This window comes from Notamacropus eugenii, chromosome 6 (genome assembly GCF_028372415.1).
Source record: "Notamacropus eugenii isolate mMacEug1 chromosome 6, mMacEug1.pri_v2, whole genome shotgun sequence".
In the NCBI taxonomy this organism is placed as follows: Eukaryota; Metazoa; Chordata; class Mammalia; order Diprotodontia; family Macropodidae; genus Notamacropus; species Notamacropus eugenii.
Window position 1 is genome coordinate 37089647 of NC_092877.1, and position 22308 is coordinate 37111954.

The window sequence follows — 22308 nt, forward strand, 5'->3', positions numbered from 1 at the left end:
GTATTACCTAATTAAAAAAAAAAGAAATTCACTGTAATCTCTAAATATCATAGAAAACAGCAAGAAATTCCAAAATGGCTAAAAAGAGAAATAAAATTCTTAAAAGAAATTAGAAGTTAATTTAGACCAAATTTAGATTTTTAAAAAATCATAAATTCTAGTTTAAAACAATTAGTTACATGATTTAAAATCATGATAAAGAAATAGAAATGGAGTGAGCACTATGGCAGATTTGGGATATGAATACCAAAGTGGAGAAAAATTCATCAGAAGAGAAGTAAAAGGCATCAACATTAAAAGAACAAATGAATTTCGTAAAGGTCAAAGTGACTGGACTTGACAGGATGTGTAGAAATAACTTGGATAGCATGTCTTCCAGAAGAACATGACGAATCATAAAATGTGAATACCATAGTGGAAGAAGTAATACAAGAAAACTGTCCCGAACTTGTGAATACAGACAATTGTTTGTCTTTGATAGATTATTGATTGAGCAGTGACTGAAAGAATCCACATATTGCCCCCAGGAAAGCACACACAAACATGGGCATGTATGTGTCTGTTTCTGAAGGGTAGACACAAATGCCCTACTTTTTTAATGCTTATTTTTTTATTCTGAACTTTAACCTTTAGAATAGGACATTTCCATACACAAAGCAGAACAAAAAGAGGATTCTTTGTGAAACCTTGAGTTTCTACTTCATACTGCTTGATTTTAAAAAAATGTAGTAAATTACATATATTACTTTGAAAGCTATCCTGTTTCCTTTGGAAAATTATTCTGTTTTTGTGAATTTTAAAAAAAGTCTTAATGACCACATATTTTTTAAAAATTATTATTGCTGATGTCCCCTCCTCCCCAGTCTTCTTCTTCCATTAACCAAAAGAAAGGGAAAAAAACCCCAAAACTTTTAAAAACCTTGTACCAAATAAACATAGTTAAGTAAAATGAATTCGTATGGTGTTTTCGTCTAAAAATATATTCTCTCTCTACACCTTGCATCCATCACCTCATGTTAGGAAGTAACGTGCTTCATCACATGACCTCTTGAGACATGGTTAGTCCCTGTATTGATCAAAGTTCTTAAGTTTTTCAAAATTAGTTTTCTTTACAGTGTTGCTGTCCTTGGTTCTCCCGGTTTTATTCATTTCATTTTTTGTCAATTTAAGCTTTGTCAGTTAACTCCCTAGGTTTTTTCTGAAATTGTCCATTTCTTCATTTCTTAAGGTCCAAAAAATATTCCTTCATGGTCATATGCCACAATTTGTTTAGCTCTGCTTCTTTTGTCTAAAAGATAATCTGAGGCATGCCCTTAGCTTTTAGCTTTGTTTTTCCTTCTTTATTTCTCTCACTCCTTCTTCTATGTTTATATACTCTTTATTTCCTGTGTCCCAATTATGAAATATTATTTTCTACCTGCTTTTTCTTCTCTCCAACACCAGTGCATACCTTTTGCTCTTCCTTCTTTTTTCCCTTTTCAGACCTTTAGAACAGAATCAAGTCATCCCAAAAATATTATTTTTCTTATTTAACTCCTTCAGAAACCTTTGAAAATGTTAAATTTCAGAAGGACACTTGTTTCTTCTCCACCATTAGAATATTACCATTACATAATTTTTAAACCTTCTTCTAATTGCTCAAATAAAATTTTACTTTATAGGTTTCTTTGGACTCTTTATATTTATATTTCAAAGTTCCTACCCAATTCTGGTCTTTTTATCATAAATACTTTAAAGTTCTCCATTCCATTATGATCCATTTTCCCTCCTGAACAATTATCCTCACCACTGTAGGCTAAGTTACTCTTACTTGTAAAGTCATATCTTTTGCCTTTTATAATGTTGTATGCTAATATCTCCATTTTAGAGTAGGAAATGTTAGATGATGTATGATCCAAGCTGTGGTCCCTTGATACTTGAATTGCTTCTTTCTAAATGCTTACAGTATTATTTTTTTGTTAGAGGTGCTCTGGATTTTGGCTATAACATTTCAGGGACTTTTCTTTCTGAGGTTTCTTCCAAAAGATGATTGGTAGATTCTGCCCTCTGGTTCAAATAGATATGGGCAGTTTTCATTTATGATTTCTTGAAATGCATAATAATCAGACTTTTTGGATCATGGTTTTCAGGGAGTTCAATGATTATGAAATTACCTTTTGATCTGTTTTGCAGGCTAGTTATTTTTTATACCAAATGGCTTAAATTTTCTTCTTTTTTCAGCCTTTTCATTCTGTTAATATTTCTTGCTATTTCTCAGAATCATTAACTTCTGCTTGGTCTATTCTGATTTTCAGGGAGTCCATTATTTGTGTAAGGTTTATCACTTTCTGTTCTAAGGTGTTTATCCAACTTGAAATTCTTTCCTCTAGAGCTTTTATTTTATATTTTATCTCTTGGTTGATTTCTTTTAGGTACTCGTAATCTGTTTTTACAAAAATAAATACTTTCTTATAGTTGTCACGGCATTACTCTCTCTGAGGTTGGATTTGGAGGGTTATCTTTGAATCTACAATAATTCTCTACAGTGGTAGAAGTTTTCCCACTCCCACCCACAAGTTTTATTTATTTCTACGACTTTAGTGCTTGAACTTGGCTTTTGTGTCAGAGCCAGGCCAGCCCTCTGATGAACTTTTGGGTAGGGTGACCAGCCCTGCTTGGATTTTCCCTGGGTTCCTGCATTGACCTCCACTCCCAAGGTTAGGCCCTTTTCAACTTTGATGTTCTGTGTATATCTTCATGGCCCCTCTGTTGTCTCATATTGACTTTTAGGGGCTTTGGTGCCCTTGACCATCACATCTGGAGTGCTACCATGCTGACACTGGCCATTTTTACTCTTGGTGGCTTTCAAGGTCACCAATTTAGGGTTTTCTGAACTTTTTTGCCTCCCTCTCCCCCAGCCCTTCTAATAGGATTCTCCACTTTTTCTGGACAAAGAATTCTTCAGGCTTCATGGATCTCTAGCCCTTCCCATACAATGCTGGGAAGCTGTCAGCTTGCTTCCTTTTGCTGGCACTGGATCATGATTAAATTCCTTTCATGTTGTCCTTGGTCTTCAGGCTGGCCTTTTGTGCGGTTCTAGGGTGGAACAAGTCACTTATTATAGTTTTTCACTGTATTTATTGATAGTTACTTGGCCTGGTGTAATTTTTAGGACTTTATTAGAGTAGATATGAATAAGTTGATCTGCCTGCTACCATTCAGGCAGCCATCTTGGATGACAGTACTCTTGAATACAATAGTTTCTGGTAATTTTTTATTCCTCAATTTGTTTTGAATTCTATACATTCATTTTTTTAAAAAAAAATTTAACTAGGTTTTTCTTTCTCTTTTTAAAAACTAAAATTACTTAAAGGTTTATCTATTTACTAACCTATTTAAAAATTCTAGGCTTTTGTTCAAGGAATTCAATAATATTTTTGTTTTTAATTTTATTTATTTTCTTTTTCTTTTATTATTTAGGAAATTATTACTTACTCTTCATTTAGGTCTGTATCTATTATTCATATTTCCTTATTAATAATACTTTTCATTGCTTTATTGTCTTAAAGGATGTGTTTAATATTTATACTTTTTTACATTCATTTACGAACTCCTTGTGTTCTAGCTTATGATACACTTTTTGTTAAAGTATCCTGTGACAGTGAAAATAATATTTCTATCTAATAATCACTGTGGTTACATCCAATCCAGTTTTTCTAACATTCTATTCAGTTCTATACCTTCTTTCTTATTTCTTTTACTGATATTATGTATATGTATTTATCAAATTTTTAAAACATAATGTTGATGTAACGTACTATTTTGGTTTACTGTATGTATTTTTGCATTTCAATTGGCATCAAATACTTAGATATGGCATTCATTGAAGCATATTAAATGTTCATATTGTTTTCCTATCTGTGGCACCTTTCTACAATATTTTCCTGTCCATCCCACCTAAAAAGATCTATTTTTTATTGTTCCCACATCTGAAAACATATTCAGGGTTCCTGAATTTTTACATTGTCCTGAGTATGATAAATTTCATTTACACCCCTAATTTAAACTCTGCATGTGCATTTGTTTCAAATTTGGTTTTACTTACATGTATGCAACATATTATTGTGTTCTATTTTCTAAACCATTCTCTAAGTCTTTTCCATTTTAGGAGTAAATTTAGCTCAATACTATTCAAAGCCATAATTGGTAATGTTATTTTCCACTCTAATCTTGTTATATTACTTTTTTGTTTTAAAATAAGCATTAGGTACCCGTGGTCTGTTTTGTTCAAAACACTCTGATCTCCTTATCCACCTGTTCACATTACACACATAGCACTCCACTGCCCAGGCTCATCCTTCCTGCCCCATTTTTTTCAGAATACCAAGTGGTGCTTGTTTTGCTTAAAATAACCTGTTCTATCTCTCTACTCAAATACCTACTCCTCACCTTACCCAACTTAACCCATATTTCTTTTTTCTCCTTTACTGTTTTTTTTTTAACACTTTCTTTGCCCAACTCAGCCAAGAGTAAATCGTTTTTGGTTTCTGCTTTTGTCTTCCCTTCTCTTTGTTCAAATGACCTTTATTTGTGGTATTCTGTTCTCACCATTCCTCTACTTTCCACTGAGATGGCTTTATCTGATCTTTTTCCATGGCTTTCATGTATCATGCTCTCCCTGCATTCTCTCAGTCTTCTCAGACACAGCAAGGCTGCTTAAAGACAATAAACTTGTCTCTGTTAATCAGTAAAAACCGTCTCATTCTAGGTCCTTTTCTCCAAATAGACTTTTTAAAGTTTCTTAAGTTTCTTTGATGAATTTGCATATCAAAATCACTTGTCATTTCTAATTTCCTTAGTAGGAATGATTTGAATTCTTCCCTTCTGTGAAAAATTTATACTTAGCTTTGTAGAGCAAAAAGGCTGACTTCCTGACTTACAGGCTGACTTCTTATATTTTTCAATCTATTGTTTCTTACCGCCCCCTTTCTTTCATTACATGTCATTTATAAGTAGTCCTTTATTGCTCACAATACTTTGCCTTGATATGTTGAAGGGCCTCTGTCTGGTAACGTGCAAAATTATTTCTTTGATGTTGACCCTCTCTGTTACTTGGTGACTATTTTAGTGCATAAGCTATACATTGAGTTTCTTCTCTGATGGTGTCTTGTGGATTCTATGAACTTGTACTTTGTCCTATTTCAAATACTCTAGGCAGCTTTCTCATATGATTTCCTGAAATGCAGTATTCCTATGGATTTCATTATTATTTCTAGCCTAGATCTGTAGATCTATCTTTAACTGGAGATTTTTCAAATTTAGCATGCATAAAATATAATTCATTATCTCTTCCCATAAGCCTACTTCTCAAATTCCTCTGTTTCTGCTGAAAGCACCATAGTCTTTCCTCTTGGCAACCTCAAAGTCTTCCTTAGTGGAGGAAATGTCACCTGATCTGAGTAAGTTAGTGATTCTAAAAACAGAGCTAAGGATATAATGCATCAGTGCTGGTATAAATATGACATGGAGTCAACATGCCTTTATTGAGCCCTTAAAATGTGCCAGGCATTGTGCTATGGATATAAAAGTTGAGGCAGCCAGGTGATGCAGTGGATAGAGCATCAGTGCAGGAGTCAGGAGGATCTAAGTTCAAATCTCACCTCAGAAACTTGTCACTCACTAGCTGTGTGACCTTGAGCAACTCACTTAACCCCAATTGCCTCATCCTGGGTCATCTCCAGTCATCCTGATGAATATTTGGTCACTGGATTCAGATGGCTATGGAGGAGAAGTGAGGCTGGTGACCTGCACAGCCTTCCCTCACTCAAAACAAAGTCAAGTGCAAGTCATGTCATTATTTCTCTGATGCCATCTGATGGTATGGTCTTCTTTGGCAACGAAAGATGAACACGCACATAAAAGATAGAATCATGGAAGATGGAATGTAGGTAACAACAATCCAGTTTAACTGGAATGGAAAGTTTGTGAAGGAATATATTCCATTCCATGTCCCTACATAGGCTGACCCGATGCCTGTAATGCACTCTCTCTCAGTTTATATGCCTTCTTCCAGAGTAAAACTTCCTGATTCCATTAGTTACTAGTGTTTTTTGCTGGTTTTCAAAATTATGTACTATTATCTGTTGAACTCCACCCCCGCAGCCCCCATCCCCATAGAATATAAGCTTCTCTCCTTGAGGTTATTTACTGGTTTTGGTTTCCTTTTTGTATTTCCAGAATTCAGCCAGAGTTTTATATAGTAGGTGCTTGATAAACATTTATTGATAGGATTGTTTTTCTCACAACAACCCTATGAAATAAGACTTTTAGGGCATCCCATAAAATAAGGTTTTTTTTTTAAAAAAGTTTTTTATATATTTTACATTTTAAAGGGAGAGGAGAATCTGTCTGGCACTGGTTTTCACAGAACCTTTATGTCATAGAACGCCAGTATTCTCTGGAATATAATTTTGAAGTGTTGATTTTTAAGAATGTCCTAGGTGTGAAGGATTCTATGCCTTGGTTTTTGCTCTCACTGACCCCGTAGTCACTTTTCCTTCCACTTAGAGCCAGTAAGGCAACTTTACCTTTTCCTAGGGCTTTTTCTTTTCACTATTTTTTAGGCTTTCTTTAATCCAGGCTTGTACAACCAGTGACCCACAGGCCATTGGTTACCTGTAATTTAAGCTGTGTAGACCTGCTCTAATCCCTGGAAACCTACTTTGCTGTACTAAACTCATTGACTTTCCTGGTCCCTAAATCAGCTTGTTTTCTTGGGCTCCAAGATGTGTTATGCTTAAAATGTAATTGACTCTTTACAACTTTGGCTAATGCCATCATCCTTGGAATACTCCAGTCTAACTTCTGCTGCTTTCTTCCCTTCTACCCCTTGATTACACATGATACAAATCATAAGTGTTTTATAGAATTTACTAAAGAAATAAAAGTACATGCAAATTCAGAAATAATGAGCTAACATCAGACCATAAGTCCAATGCAATATTTTAGTGAATCTGTCTTCTCATTGATGTGAGTTATTCTCTCCACTGGTGCAAATTACAGCTCTTCTTTTTGGTCATTCTGAAAGACTTCTAGAGTTAAAGTCAGAGTACCTGGGGTCGTAACCTAGCTCTGCCATTCAGTGTCTGTGTGACTGTAAGTTATCTGATGTCCTTGAGCTTCAGTTTCCTCATCTGTAAAGTAATAACTCTAGACTAACGACCCCTCTAGCTTTAAAGCTATGAACAATGATCTTATTCTTGTCTTATGCATTTTCCCATGTTGTTCTATAAATCCTTCACATTGGACCATTTATCTGTTATCCTTTTTTTTACTCCTGCTCAGTAAACTCCAGTGGTTCCCTATTGCCTCCAGGATCTAATACGAAATCGTCTGTTTGGTAATAAAGGTCCTTCATAACCTAACCCATCTCTCCTGCTTTTCTTATACCTTATACCTTTCCCTCCTTCCATTCCAACCCACAGACCCCAGTCATGAACTTATCAATACAGTGACACTGGCTTCTCTGCTTTTCCTTGAACAAGAAGGCATTTTCTCTGACGGTCCCCAAACTCCTGGAATAATCTCCCTCCTCGTCTCTATCTACTGACTTCCATGACTTCCTTCAAATCCAAACTAAAGTCCTGTCTTCTACAGGAAGTTTTTCCCAATCCCTTTTAATTCAAGTACCCTTTCTCTTAATTCTTGTTTTTCTTTTCCGTAGCTTGTTTGTACTTATTTGTTTGCTTGTTTTTTCCCCTCATTCGATTGTGAGCTCCTTGAGACCAGGGTCTGATTTTTGCTTCTTTTTGTATTCTTTTTCCTTAGCACAATACCTGGTACAGAGGAAGCACATTAATTATTCATTACTAAACATCAATAAATTTTATTGACTGATTGACTTGCTAATTCAGGCTAGTTTCCAGCAGAGAGCCAGGGCTGTACATATAGATCTGGGAGTGAAGTTAATCTCTGATGAAGGTGTTTCTAGATGACAACAGACCTCAGAACATAGTCCCTAGCTGCCTTATCAGTGGTGTTGCTTAACTCTTAGTAAGTTTGGTCACCGTGAATATCTGAGTTTTCCAACATCCTCTGCTTGACAGAGAGAGATCAACAAGGTGTTGTTCTTTTCCTCCAGCAAATATTTTCCTTTGGAAGACGACTGGGACAAGGGAGCTTTGGAGTGGTCATTGAAGTCACACACAAGGAAACAGATCTCAAGTGGGCCATGAAAAAAGTGAACAAAGAAAAGGTAAGAAATAGCAGCAGAGTGAAAGACTAAACTGTGGGCACATACCACCATTAATAATAATTAAGGGTAATAAATAATAGTAATAATAATGCAATTTGTATATTTCATAATGTGGATTTGGGGGAGCAGAGTGGAAAAAGCTTGGATTTGGAATCCAAGACCTTCTGTTTAGATCTCAGCCCTGACTGACACTTATTCCTTGTACTGTACCATTTGTGGGCAAGATATAGAACCACTCTATCATTCAGTTTCTGCATCTATAAACTGAGGACTATTGACGCGGTGGCGTCTAAGGTCCCTTTCAACTCTAATCTATAATCCATGAGTGAAAGATAACACGAGAGGGAAAAGCAGGGAACAACTTTGCAGGTGGAAACTCTTCACTGAATCAAATCTGTACTTACTAACCCATTTACTTTCCTTCTTTTCTACTGATGCTGGTAATTACTCTACTAGACTGTACATGTTATGTCTCCTCATGTACATGTTAGGTTTTCCTAACAGGCCAGAATAAATGCCACATCCTTTTTCTCCTGGGAACACCTCAGTCCTTCTTTCTCAGTTACTAAATAGTAACATGGGACTTGTGTTGTGATTGTGTCAATCACAGCTACAATGTGGTTAAAAAAAAAGGCTCTGAATTTGCAGTTGGGATGCCAGTATCAGAGCCCTGACTTTCCAGTTGACTAGCTATGTGCCCTTGGGCAGGTCCATTAATTTCCACATGCTCCAATTTTCTCATCTATAAAATGGGGATGATATTTGACCAATTCACCAATTCACTAGGCTAAGTCAATAGAGTAGTTGCCAAAGGCAGTATAGTAGAAAGGAAAAAGAAATGGTTTGTGGATGTGGGCTGCCCTGATCTAGTTTCTGCCTTTTCCCATTTACTTAACTCTATTTCTTAACTCTATTCCCTGGAGTAATGGATATAGCTGTCAGTTATCTAATAATTAGCCATTTACAAAACGTTTTATATACATTATCTTATTTGATATTGACTACAATCCTATGAGGAAAGTCTTGTTGATATTCCTCTTTTATAGATGAGGACTGAATGGGATTTGGGGTCAAAAAGCCAATGTGCAAACTTTGATTCAACTGTTTGCTAGCCTTCTGATCTTATATGAGTCATTAATCCTTTTTAGGAGTCAATTTACTCATCTCTTAAATAAGGATATCATTTTATATACACTCATGTGTATATGCATGTGCATATGTATGTATGTATGTATGTATGTATCTATCGCTATTAACTGCCTCATGAAACTCAGGGCATCTAGATGGCACAGTAGATGGAATACCAGACTTGGAGTCAGAGAGTCATCTTTGTGAGTTCAATTTTGTCCTCAGACACTTACTAGCTATGTGATACTGGGCAAATCATTTAACCCCGTTTACCTCAGTTTCCTCATCTGTAAAATGTGCTGGAAAAGGAAATGGCACACCACTCTGGTATCTTTGCCAAGAAAACCCCACAGAGGGTCAGGAAGAGTCAAATACAACTGAAAAACAGCTGAACAAGGCAACTATGCCTCATAAAACTATTGGGAATATGAAGTGAGACAATATGTATGTATACATAAAGCATTATTTTGTAACTGACATTACCAGATAACTGTCAGCAATCATTATTAGTATCATTTTGCATTTCTATCTGGAGGCAACTTTTCTCCTGCCTGCTCTTCACTCCTTACGCTTAAGAGTCTATTCTCTTCTTTCCCAGACTACTTGTTCATTTCCTCTTTGACTGGAAATTGGCTAAGCAACTCTTTTTCATATCTAAAACTCAATCTTTTAAACTTTAGTATTTTATCATTATTTTTGTGTTTTCATGCTTATAAGGAAAAAATGTAAAACGTTGTTAACTTGACAATATATTATCCTGGAGTTGTACATAATGTACAGTGTTTAGAAATAAGCAGGAATTTTTGTTTTCTTGGCCAGTAACTAAAAAAACTATAACTAGTTTCCTGACAGCTCCATGGAAATTAGTGATAGACAAAAACAATTGCAGAATCAACAGTGAAGTCAGGCCCTAAGAATCAGAAGGATTATTTCTGGTTAGAATGATGTCAGTTCATATAGATCGATAAAACTAGATATAATTTAAAATGTCTCTGGTAATCTTGACTCTGTCAAAATTAAGTGGATGAAAATTGGGAAAGTCCACTAACCATATTTCATGTTTAAAAAGATGTGTCATTTCATTGATATGTGAACTTCCTCATTGAGAGAGATTGCGACACACAATTGCACTTTAACACACAATAGAATGAGATGCTGTGACCTAAAACCTCTATGCAGTTGTGGGCAACCTTCTGGAGGTGAGCACCTCTAACCTTAGCCAGGTTACTCCTCAGAAGACAGACAGTCTGTGTCCAGAGCCCATATCTCAAGCCTTTCCAACTTGAGAAAGTCAACCAGAACTAAACCCTGCCATGACCTTCAGGAATTCAGGGTATTGAGAAAGAATAAGGGGAAAAATTGGGGGGAAATCAGCATCAGCAACAATTAACCTGTGTCCTTCTAATTCTAAATTCTCATGAGTCTTCTATGATGCAGAAAAATCAGTGAAGAAGAAAGGCGGGAAATTGAAGAGACGTTATAATTTTTGTAGAATTTTAGAACTAATTGGTAAGGGAAATTAGAGACTACCTCATCCAAAATCCTCAATATGCAGAAGAGAAAACTGAAGGCTCAATAAATAAAGGGACTTACCCCATGTCACTTGGCTAGTAAGTTGAAGAACAGGGTTCAAACCCTACATCTTTTTTTTATTTATTTAACTTTTAACGTTCATTTTCACAAAATTTTGCGTTTCAAATTTTCTCCCCATTTGTCCCCTTCCCCCACTCCAAAACGCCGAGCATTCTATTTGCCCCTATCACCAATCTGCCCTGTCTTCTAACATCCCTCCCTTCCCTTGTCCCCATCTTCTCTTTTGTCCTGTAGGGCCAGATAACTTTCTATACCCCATTACCTATATTTCTTATTTCCTACTAGTAAGAACAATACTCGACAGTTGTTCCTAAAACTTTGACTTCCAACTTCTCTTCATCCCTCCCTCCTCACCCTTTCCCTTTGCGAAGCAAGCAATTCAATATAGGCCATATCTGTGTAGTTTTGCAAATGACTTCCATAATAGTCATGTTGTGTAAAATTAACTATATTTCCCTCCATCCTATCCTGCCCCCCATTGCTTCTATTCTCTCTTTGGATCCTGTCCCTCCTCAAGAGTGTTGACTTCAAATTGCTCCCTCCTCCCACTGCCCTCCCTTCCGTCATTCCCCCCACCCTGCTTATCCCCTTTTCCCCCACTTTCCTGTACTGTAAGATAGGTTTTCATACCAAAATGAGTGTGCATTTTATTCCTTCCTTTAGTTGAATGTGATGAGAGTAAGCTTCATGTTTTTCTCTTACCTCCCCTCTTTTTCCCTCCACTGAAAAGTCTTTTGCTTGCCTCTTTTATGAGAGAGAATTTGCCCCATTCCATTTCTCCCTTTCTCCTCCCAATATATTTCTCTCTCACCACTTAATTTCATTTTTTAAAGATATGATCCCATCCTATTCAATTCACTCTGTGCTCTCTGTCTCTATGTGTGTGTGTGTGTGTGTGTGTGTGTGTGTGTGTGTGTGTGTGTGTGTGTAATCCTACCAACTACCCAAATACTGAAAAGTTTCAAGAGTTACAAATATTGCCTTTCCATGTAGGAATGTAAACAGTTCAACTTTAGTAAGTCCCTTATGACTTCTCTTTGCTGTTTATCTTTTCATGCTTCTCTTCATTCTTGGGTTTGAAAGTCAAATTTTCTTTTCAGCTCTGGTCTTTTCATCAAGAATGCTTGAAAGTCCTCAATTTCATTGAAAGACCATTTTTTCCCCTGAAGTATTATACTCAGTTTTGCTGGGTAGGTGATTCTTGGCCTCAGTCCCAGTTCCCTTGACTTTTGGAACGTCATATTACAAGCCCTTCTATCCCCTAATGTAGAAGCTGCTAGATCCTGTGTTATCCCGATTGTACTTCCACAACACTTGAACTGTTTCTTTCTAGCTTCCTGCAACATTCTCTCCTTGACCAGAGAACTCTGGAATTTGGCCACAATGTTCCTAGGAGTTTCTCTTCTTGGATCTCTTTCCAGTGGTGATCAGTGGATTCTGTCAACATTCACCTTGCCCTCTGGTTCTAGAACACCAGGGCAGCCCTCCTTGACAACTTCATGAAAGATGATGTCTAGGCTCTTTCCTTGATCATGGCATTGAGGTAGTCCCACAACTTTTAAACTGTCTCTCCTGGATCTATTCTCTAGGCCAGTTACCCCTCCAATGAGACACCTCACATTACCTTCCATTTTTTCATTCTTTTGGTTTTGTTTTGTGATTTCTTGGTTTCTCATAAAGTCATTAGCCTCCATCTGTTCCATTCTAATTTTTAAAGAACTATTTTCTTCAGTGAGCTTTTGGACCTCCTTTGCCATTTGGCTAATTCTGCTTTTGAAAGCATTCTTCTCCTCATTGGCTTTTTGAGCCTCTTTTGCCAATTGAATTAGCCTATTTTTCAAGGTGTTATTTTCTTCAGCACTTTTTTGGGTCTCCTTTAGTAAGGTATTGACCCACTTTTCATGCTTTTCTTGCATCTCTCTCATTTCTCTTCCCAGTTTTTCCTCCACCTCTCTAACTTGATTTTCAAAATCCTTTTTGAACTCTTCCATGGCCTGAGCCCACTGAATATTTATTTTGGATGTTTGGGATACAGAAGTCTTGACTTTTATGTCTTTCCCTGATGGTAAGCATTATTCTTCCTCATCAGAAAGGATGGGAGGAGATATCTGTTCACCAAGAAAGTAACCTTCTATAGTCTTATTTTTTTCCCCTTTTTAGGGCATTTTCCCAACCAATTACTTGATTTTTGGGTCCTTTGTCAAGAGTAGGGTATACTCTGGGAATCTGTGAGATCTCAGTTCCTCCAAGGTGGCTCAATCAAGCGTGAATTGGTCTAGACTCAGAGAGGGATTTTTATGCCCAGAATTTTAGCAGCTACCTCTCCACAGCCACCTGGCCTCCAGTTCCCAAGTCAGCACTGGGGACTGATTCTCAGGTAAGCTGGATGGGCAGGGCCACCATTCAGTTTGAGACAAAGACCAGCTTGGCCAGGGCCTCCATCCAGGATTGAGGTAAGACTCAGCTCTTCAATGCCCCCAGGGGTTTTTATGTTCCCACAATGGAGCTTCCATATGGGCTGCTGTGCATCCTCTGTGGCTGCTGCCTGCTCCTGAAGCAATGGGAAAGCCCTTCTCCCTTCCTAACCAGTTGATTAAACCTCATCACTGACCTTTGGTGCCTGTGGGCTGAGGGATCTGAGGACCCGCTACTGCGACTGGAGATTTCACCCCAGAGGTGTCCTCCTCCCAGAGTCTCATCGCACAGTGCTGCTCAGTCAAGGCTGGGCTGGGCTCTGCACTCAGCTCCGCATCTGGCACAACCAACATTTCCCTAGGCCTTTCAGGTCACCGTGGGCTGGAAATCTCCTCCACTCTGTTGTTCTCCACTTCTGCTGCTCCAAAATTTGTTGGAAGTCCCTCTCTACAGGTATTTTATGGGCTGTGGGGAGGACCTGCGTAAGTGTGTCTTTCTAGTCCACCATCTTGGCTCTGTCCCAAACCCTACATCTTTTGACTTTACTTTTACCCTTCTTCTGTATCATGCTTACCTGCGGTTTAAGTGGAATGATTTCAAAAACAAAGTGTAGATAACACATACAGACAAAACAACAGGGTGACCCTAGGGTCTTTTCTTAGACTCTGATGAATTGTATGGAACCACTTCCCAAGCCATGGAATCTTGAGCAATAAGACATCTTAATACATAGATATCTGAAATTGGAGGGTCCTTAGAACATGTAGAATCAGAAATGGAAGGGAGATTAGAGATGATCTGATTTAAGCTTAGAACTTCTTACAGAAAATATTGAAATATCCAGAGATTTAAGTTATCACACAAATGGTTAGTGGCAGAGCTCAGACTAGAACCAACATAACTGATTTTTCAGTTCAGTGTCACAATGTTAACTACTCTTCACTCCTAAATTAAATTATTCCTTAGATCCCATAATTATCCTCCCATATAATTTCCTAAGTTCTGAATTCAATTCAATAAAAAAAATGATTACTATTCATCAAATTGAATTATCTGCTGTGGAACCTTTTAAGTATAATAGAAAGAAGACTAAAGCTGTGAACCCAGTTCCTAACCTCAAAGCTCATAGCTTATTTTGTGGAAGCTGGCATTCAAACCATGAAGTAACCATATTAAACCACGACAAGAATGAGCAGTGAGATTTGCTTGAGATTGCAGAAGACCATCTAATAGTTTTGTGACTTTGGTGAAGTCACTTAATTTTTCCAAGCATCAAATCACCTTTGTAGGGTGAACTAGTTGAGGGACAACAGTATAGTGGGGAAAATCTCTGAATCAATAGTCAGATGGCCTTGGTTCAGATTCTAACCATATTTCTTTAATTAGGCAAGTAATTTCATTTCTCTAGATCTCAGTCTGTTTTCTTTTCTGTAAAATGTGGATGTTGGACTATATCTCTAAGGTTCCCTCCAACTCTTAAATCTATGATTTTTATTTAGGCACTCATAACTCTAGATGTCTTAATACTTGACTGCCTTCCAATCCTCCCTCCCAACTTTATGAATTTTGGAATCATAAGAAATTTAAGAGATCATCGAGTTCAGGAATCACTAAACTCAGTTCTATGCGTCAAATTTGACCTGCTACCTGTTTTTTATATCACCAGCAAGCTAAGAGTCATGGTTCAGCGACCCCTGAACTGATCTGACCCCCTCATTTTTATAAAGATAAATATCGTAGATCAAAGAGGTTATTTATTATTCCCCCATTGATGGTCAGAGGCAGGAATGAGATTCAAAGCCATTCTTTAGGCCTATCACCTAGCTCATAGAAGAAAGTGATTTGATAATTAAATTTACACTCAGATGCCAATTATCCTTCTCTGGTGTATTTATTATACAAGACTACCCAACAGAAGATGACCAGATGTTGCACAAAGCAGAGTACCCTTAATGGGATTCCAGACTATATAAAGGACAAAGTTTTGGTAAATACACAGGACCATTGAGAAGGGAAAACCATGGAGAAGTGACTTGGCTAAGATCATATAAGTCCTTAGTAATAGAAACATGACCATAATCCAGCTGTCCAGCTTTCCACATCACTTGGTATTGAACTTCATGAATTTGGGGAGACATGAGCCTTTCATATCACAGGAGAGACATCAACAACTATCTTAGCAGAAACTCAGCTTTGATTGGAAATAGTATCTCTTCCCTCCCCTCCTTCCCTCCACTTGTATTAGCCAGGAATGTGTGCTCCTTCCAGTATGAACAAAGTAATCCTGGCTTAAGGAAAGGCAGGTACCTCTTGGATTTATTGTTGAGAGCCAGGGGGAACCAGAAGAATCCCAGGTGAGCACAGGCTCTGGGTCAGCCCCTACTTAAAGTCTGTTTTCTTCTTATGGAATTTGTCTTAAGTCCCCAAACACATTGTTCCTTATCCTCTCCAAGTGGTCAGGTAACCTGGAAGGTCATGGTTTTCATGTGCATATTTTTGTGTTATTATAGACAGAGGAATAAGTATTATTGTGAAGAAAAGCTCAGTTGAATATATTGAAAACTGAAAACATTTAGGGAGGAGGAGGAAAAAAATTAGCACTAACCAAATTTGCAGAGGAAATACATAGACACGAATAGTTCCCATTTCTATAGTGCTTTACAAAGTACTTGCTTCACGGAAACCCTTTATAAAATTAGTACAAATACTATTATGCCCATTTTGCAGATGAGGAAACAGGATCAATGAATACGGCTGCCCAAGATCACTAATGAGTGTCATAATCAAGACTTGAATCCAAGTTTTCATACCCATAAGTCCAATTTTTTTTCAGTCAGCAAACATTTACTAAATACATATCCCACATTCAACACTGTGCTGAGTGCCAGGGATATAAAGGTAAAGACGGACAGTTTTTGACCTCCTACAAGAGGGGGTTATTATATGCACACAGACATAAATATATTCCAAGATGTGATGGGGACACAGGAAGGATGATGAAAAAAGTACTGTAGAAATTAAATTTGAAGAGAGAAAGCTTTCAATCAAGGGGATAGAGAATGCCATTTGAAAGTGGTGGCATTTGAGCTGAGCCCTGAAAAAGGGAGCTATGAGAGGCAGAGGTGAGGAAGCACACTCTGGGTGTGCAGGAAGATCTGTGCAAAAATGTATAGGAGCAGGAGAAGGCATCCTGATTTCTGGAAACAGGTGTAGCAACCATGTTGCCTTTCATCTAGTCACACGCCTCTTATTTTTGTCCAGTTATTGCAGTCATGCCAGACTCTCCATGACTCTGTTTGAGGTTTTCTTGGCAGAGATACTGAGGTGGTTGGCCATTTCCTTCTCCAGCTCATTTTACAGATGAGGAAATTGAGGCAAACAGAATTAAGTGACTCGCTTAGGTTCACACAGCTACTAAAGTGTCTGAGAACATATTTGAACTCAGGAAGATGAGTTTTCTTGATTCCAATCTATCCACTTGGCCATCTAGATGTACACATCCCTACTCTCTATCATTTAATAGATCATTAAAAAGTTGCATCACTTGTGAAAGGTCAAACAACTACTAAGCAGTCTTCTGCTCTCTTAAATCAAGTCAACAAGCATTTATTAAGTATCTAAGGTGTGTCGAGCACTGTGCTATGTACTGAGGATACAAAGAAAGGCAAAGAGCTCCCAATCTAGTGGAAGAGAAGTTTTAATCAGATTTTCTTGTCCATTCTTATACTGGTTAAATATAAAAGTTTTATGAAGCAAGGACAGTAGTTGAATCAAATATTATGGCCCAATTTTCCTAGAATATAGAATGTGTGAAAGAATTTAATGTGAAATAAGGTAGATTGAGCCAAGTGGTAGAGAATCTGAACACTGGACTACTTACTTAGGACCTTATACTATAGTCAACAAGGACCACTGAAGGGTTTTGGATAAGAGGAGTGATGTCAGTAACCAGAACTGTGTCCTAAGAAGATAATTTTAGAAGCTGTGTACAGGATGGATTGGACAAGAGACAGACGAGGTATTGAGAGGCAACAAGAGTTACATGGGGAACAAGATTGAAAAGATAAGGATGGAGATGACAGAGGTTATAGGAACAGACTTGATGGGACTTGGCAAATGATCGGATTGGGGTTGGGAGAAGGGAAGAGGTTAAGGATGCTTAAAAAGGAGGATAGAGCTATGTATCAGCAGTAGCAAAAAAGAAGAAAGTTAGAGGAAGTCTGCTCAACTCTAGAGTCCAGACTACATAGGATGTGAAACTGACGAGAGTGAAAACTGAAGCAAATCTAAGTTAATCATGAGAACAAGTTGCCTATCACCATATGAAAGAGAAATAACATGAAAAGAGAAAAGACATAAGAAGAATATGCACTTGTTACCCAGAAATAGGTTGAAGTGACGTTCTGATTTCATCTTGTGTTTCCTCATCAATTAAGGCTGGAAGCTCTGCTGTGAAACTACTCGAACGGGAGGTGAACATCCTGAAAAGTGTGAACCACGAGCATATCATTCATCTAGAGCGAGTGTTTGAAACACCCAAGGTAAGGAGCAAGAAGGGGAGTATTTGGAAAGTTGTAATTAATACAGAATAAACATTGTTGGATCTTGAGGTAAAAAAAGTGACAAACTCCTTGTCAGAGAGATGAAGAAATGCAATCTCGGGCAGTGTTAGTGATTTCTTTGTGGTCAGTCACAGAGCCTAGAGCTCAGTGGCCATATTGGGACCTGAAGCCAAGTGTCTGTCCTTATTCCCATGCTGCTATGCCATGTTTGAAGGATTTCCTTATTGTTATTTATGTAATCTATATATCTTAACAGTCAGACTTTTAGTCCAATGATGTCTCCAGCTTGGAGACGTCCATCTCTACAGAGAAACAGTAGAGGAGACGTGTTTCTTGCAAGTGTAATTCCCTTGGGAAGCTAGTTTTCGAAGATCATAGATTTTTTCTCTTTCTCCTCAACCAGTCTGACCCATTCTTTTTTATAGATGAGAAAGCTAAGGACCCACGGAGAGGGTCACATATTGAGTTAGTGTTAGAATCAGAACTACAACCAGGCCTTCTGACTCCTAGATCAGATCTCTTTCTACCACACAATACTGCCTTTGGGTTTTGCAATTTTATTTCCTCAGAGGTAAGCAGAATTTTGTCTGATGCAAGACAATGAAGTAAGGTACAATTAGAATGATCACATCCAGAATATGAATCCTCTCTCAGGTTGGCTAGGACCTACAAAGATGTGCCCCTTTTACAATTTTAACTAAAATTTAATTTAATTTTTAATTCCCTTTACATTATTATAGTTTCATTCAAATACCATAGGTGTGGTGATTTGGGGCTTAGTTTTTCTTCTCATAGAAAAATAGAACATTAGCATCAGAAGGGGCATTGAAGAAAATGTAGTCCAATCTCCCCTATATAGATAGAAAGCCAGTTTAGGGCTAAATATTTGGGGAAATTTCCTAATAATTCCTATCCAAAATACAATGAATCGCCTGCCTCTAGAATCAGTAAGCTTCCCATCACTAGATTCTACAGGTTGAGGGGGGACAACCACTTTTTGGGGATATGGAACAAAACTTGTTTATGAATAAGTATTAGATGACTCCTGAAGATTGTTCTACATCTTTAGGACTTGAAGACTGACCACACTAAATCATCTCTTATCCAGGAAAAAATGGCTGCTTCTACCTGTCCTTGTATGACCTGGTCTTCAGCTGCCTCACTATCCTGCTCATCCTCCTTTGGATACATTCTCCTTCTGGCATTTTGTCATTCTGCTTTAAAAAGTTGAGGGACTTGGCCAAGGCCAACAATACAACTGGGTGGTTATAGAGCCTGGATTTGATCCTTAGTCCTTTCCAGAGCTACTGCTCTGCCCACACTACTGCTTCTAAGACAAACATATGGTACTGCATATTGTGTACAGTAGAGGCATCTTTGACTGTGCTTTAAATGCAGTAGATACCTTGATTATCCTTCATAAAGGGAAAAAGCCAGCTGTCCCTAGAATATACCATCCTGAGCTATCCACACAAAAGTCCTGGTAACTATTGTTACCTTGCTGCCACCAGGAAAATAGATGAGTTTATAGTGTTTATTTTGTTCCTGGAGTCTAGAATAGCTGAAAGGAAAATTTAAGTAAATTGGCCTAGTTTTAGAATATAATTGTGTTGTTTGCCCTTAATTCAGTTAGGCTGGCTGCACACATCCCAACGTGATTAGCCTTATCATCTGGACCATCTGAATGATTGATGGAATGACTACTTGATTGATTAGGCCCTAGTGATTGGTATTGATCCCCCAAACTGCCGATATGACATGATCAGCTGTACGTCAGTCCAAAGCGCTCTCTGAGTAGAGACTTTCTGAATATCAATTAACCAAATTCTTTTCCACCTTTTTTCCTCTTGGATTTCATTGAACTGCACTGTGTCACATTTGTTGCTGAGGTAATTGTATGTAGTATTTGTGTTTAAAACAAGCATTTTGTCTTTTGAGTCTAACATTCATGACAGGTTGGTCTATGTAATGAGCTTGAAACATGTCTGACCATTACTATCAACCAAAAATATGGGTCCACTATAGAAACTTATCTGATGAACTTTAAAATGGATTTATGCAACTAAAAAGTCTAGAAAATCCTGAGATGCCCACAAGTTATACTGCACGAATCTAGGACTGACTACATAAACAACATGAAAATGTGTTGGCCTCTTGTTTTGTGGCTGTGGGAGTAGGATCAGAAACTCTTAGGAATTAGAGTTGCATGGGATCTTGGAGGTCATCCTGTGCAGCCTCCTCATTTTGCAAATTCGCAAAAAGATACAGCTGGTGACTTGACAGAGATCATCCCGGTAGTCAGTAGCTGAGCGAGGAGTCACATTCAGAAGACTCTGACTTTGCTATCTCTTCCTCCTTGTGTTCCTCTAGCTTTTTCTATTTGTGTTAATTCTTCTGAAATAATGGTATAGACATTTTAGCACTGAATTTTAGCATTGTGTTGAATGAATGAAGATTGGCTATTTCAATGTGGGCCCTATAACATCTCAGAGACCTAGTCATTAGGTTTTGCAGATTCAGGGGGTCTTTTTTTATTAATTCACCCAGGGGTGATAAAGCTCTAAGGAACTGATTAAAAATCTGTTATACTCATAAGAAACTGATGAATCAGAATGCTGATTTATTCATCGAGAGTGGGAATATATACATTTCTTGCCTTCTCATTGGATAGGGAGAGGTAGGAAGGAGGGACAGAATTCAGAACTCAAAATCCTTTAAAAAATTAATGTTAAAATAAATAAATAAATAAATAATGCATTAAAAAATTTTTTAAATGATGAGCAGGATAATTTCAGAAAATTCAGGGAAGACTTATATGAACTCATGCAAAGTGAAGTGAACAGAACCAGGAGACCGTTGAATACAGTTAACAGCAATATTGTAAGGATGATCAATTGTGGAAGACAGTTCCTCTGATCAAGACAATGAGACAAATCCAAGACTCTTGATGAAAAAGAAGAGAGAGAACTGATGAACTCTGAATACAGATTGTAGCATCCTTTTTCAAATTTCTTTATTTTTCTTTTTTTTGGTTTGTGTTTTCTTTTGTGACATGGCTAAAATGGAATATGGTTTGCCTGACTTCTCAAGTATAATCAGTATAATCAATACCAAATTGCTTGCCTTTTCAGGGAGGAGTGAGGGAGGAAAAGAGAGAATTTGGAACTCAAATTTTTAAAAAACAATAGTTAAAATTTTTTATGTGTAATTGGGAAATAGTTAACAAAATAAAAACATATTTTAAAAAGATAATGCAGATATACCTGAGCTGATAAACAGCACTCCTTCCTGGTTAGTCTATATGTTAGGAAGTCATATTATAGGTCACAACATTGCTTACCAAATAGAGTTGTTTGTTATGAAATCTTTCCATCAAGGATTAAACTGGTTCAGCCTATGGACTTGTACTTTAAAAAGTGTTGACTGTCATGTGTTCAATACTGGAAAAATATCCAAGCAACAACAAACAGTTATTGGATGATTAGTCAAGGCATCGTGCTGTTGGGAGATAATGGAGATCACTAGAACACACAACCTGATTTAAAAATCCTCCAAGTCCATCTAGTAAACTCAATCTGTACTTAACCAAGAATCATCTCTACATTTTTCTTAGTAAGCTGTGATCTACCTCTTGCCTGCATACTCCCAGTTAGCAAGAAGCTACTCCCTCCTACATCAACCTATTCCTCCTTTAGACTCCCACCCATTGCAACTAGCGCTGCTCTTTGGGGTCAAGTGGAATAAATCCCATTCTTCCACTGGGCAGCTTTTCAGACATTTGAAGACCATAATTGTGTTCACACAAGACCTCTCTTTTCCAAGCCAAAAGTACACAGATCTTTCATCCAAGCCAGGATGATGGCAGCACATTCTTCAGTCATCTCGTCATTCTAACCTCCTATTTTGGATGTGTTCCAACCTGCCTATGAATGGCAGTTTGTGATGCCTTGCAATGCAGCCTTGGATTGGGTTCAAGTTTTTGATCTGGTGTTCTTTGCCATGTCACACTGTTGACTCACATTGAGTTCACTAAAGGTTGAGGTGTTTTCTTTTTACATTATATTAATTTCTGAGTATTTAGAAATTCCCTTTTCCTACCAGTCATACAGCAAAGAGCTAAAAAGAAAAACAGTCCAGCAAAACCAGCCAGCATACAAACCATATCTAACAGCATGTGTAATATTCCATATCCAGATTTATTTAACTGTGCAGTGAAAGGAGGGAGGTGAATGATCTCAACTCTTCTCCAGGTTCAAGTTTGGGCATTATAATTATGCAATATTTAGATTCATTTTATTGTTATTTCTGTTAATGTTGTTGCTATCAGCATGCATATTGCTTCTCTGGGTCCACTTACCTCACTGAGTTGGGTCATAG

General features: G+C 37.5%; 1 protein-coding gene across 12 annotated transcripts in view; it reads left to right on the top strand.

Annotated features, from left to right (window-relative positions):
* The window catches only part of STK33 (serine/threonine kinase 33), a 283094-nt gene that overhangs the window by 178404 nt on the left and 82382 nt on the right, over positions 1-22308 (top strand). For all 12 annotated transcript variants that reach the window (XM_072619509.1, XM_072619512.1, XM_072619507.1 and 9 more), the window contains 2 exons: positions 8120-8233; positions 17806-17910. In XM_072619509.1, coding sequence (XP_072475610.1) covers positions 8120-8233; positions 17806-17910 — 219 coding nt within the window. The remainder of the gene's footprint in view (positions 1-8119; positions 8234-17805; positions 17911-22308) is intronic.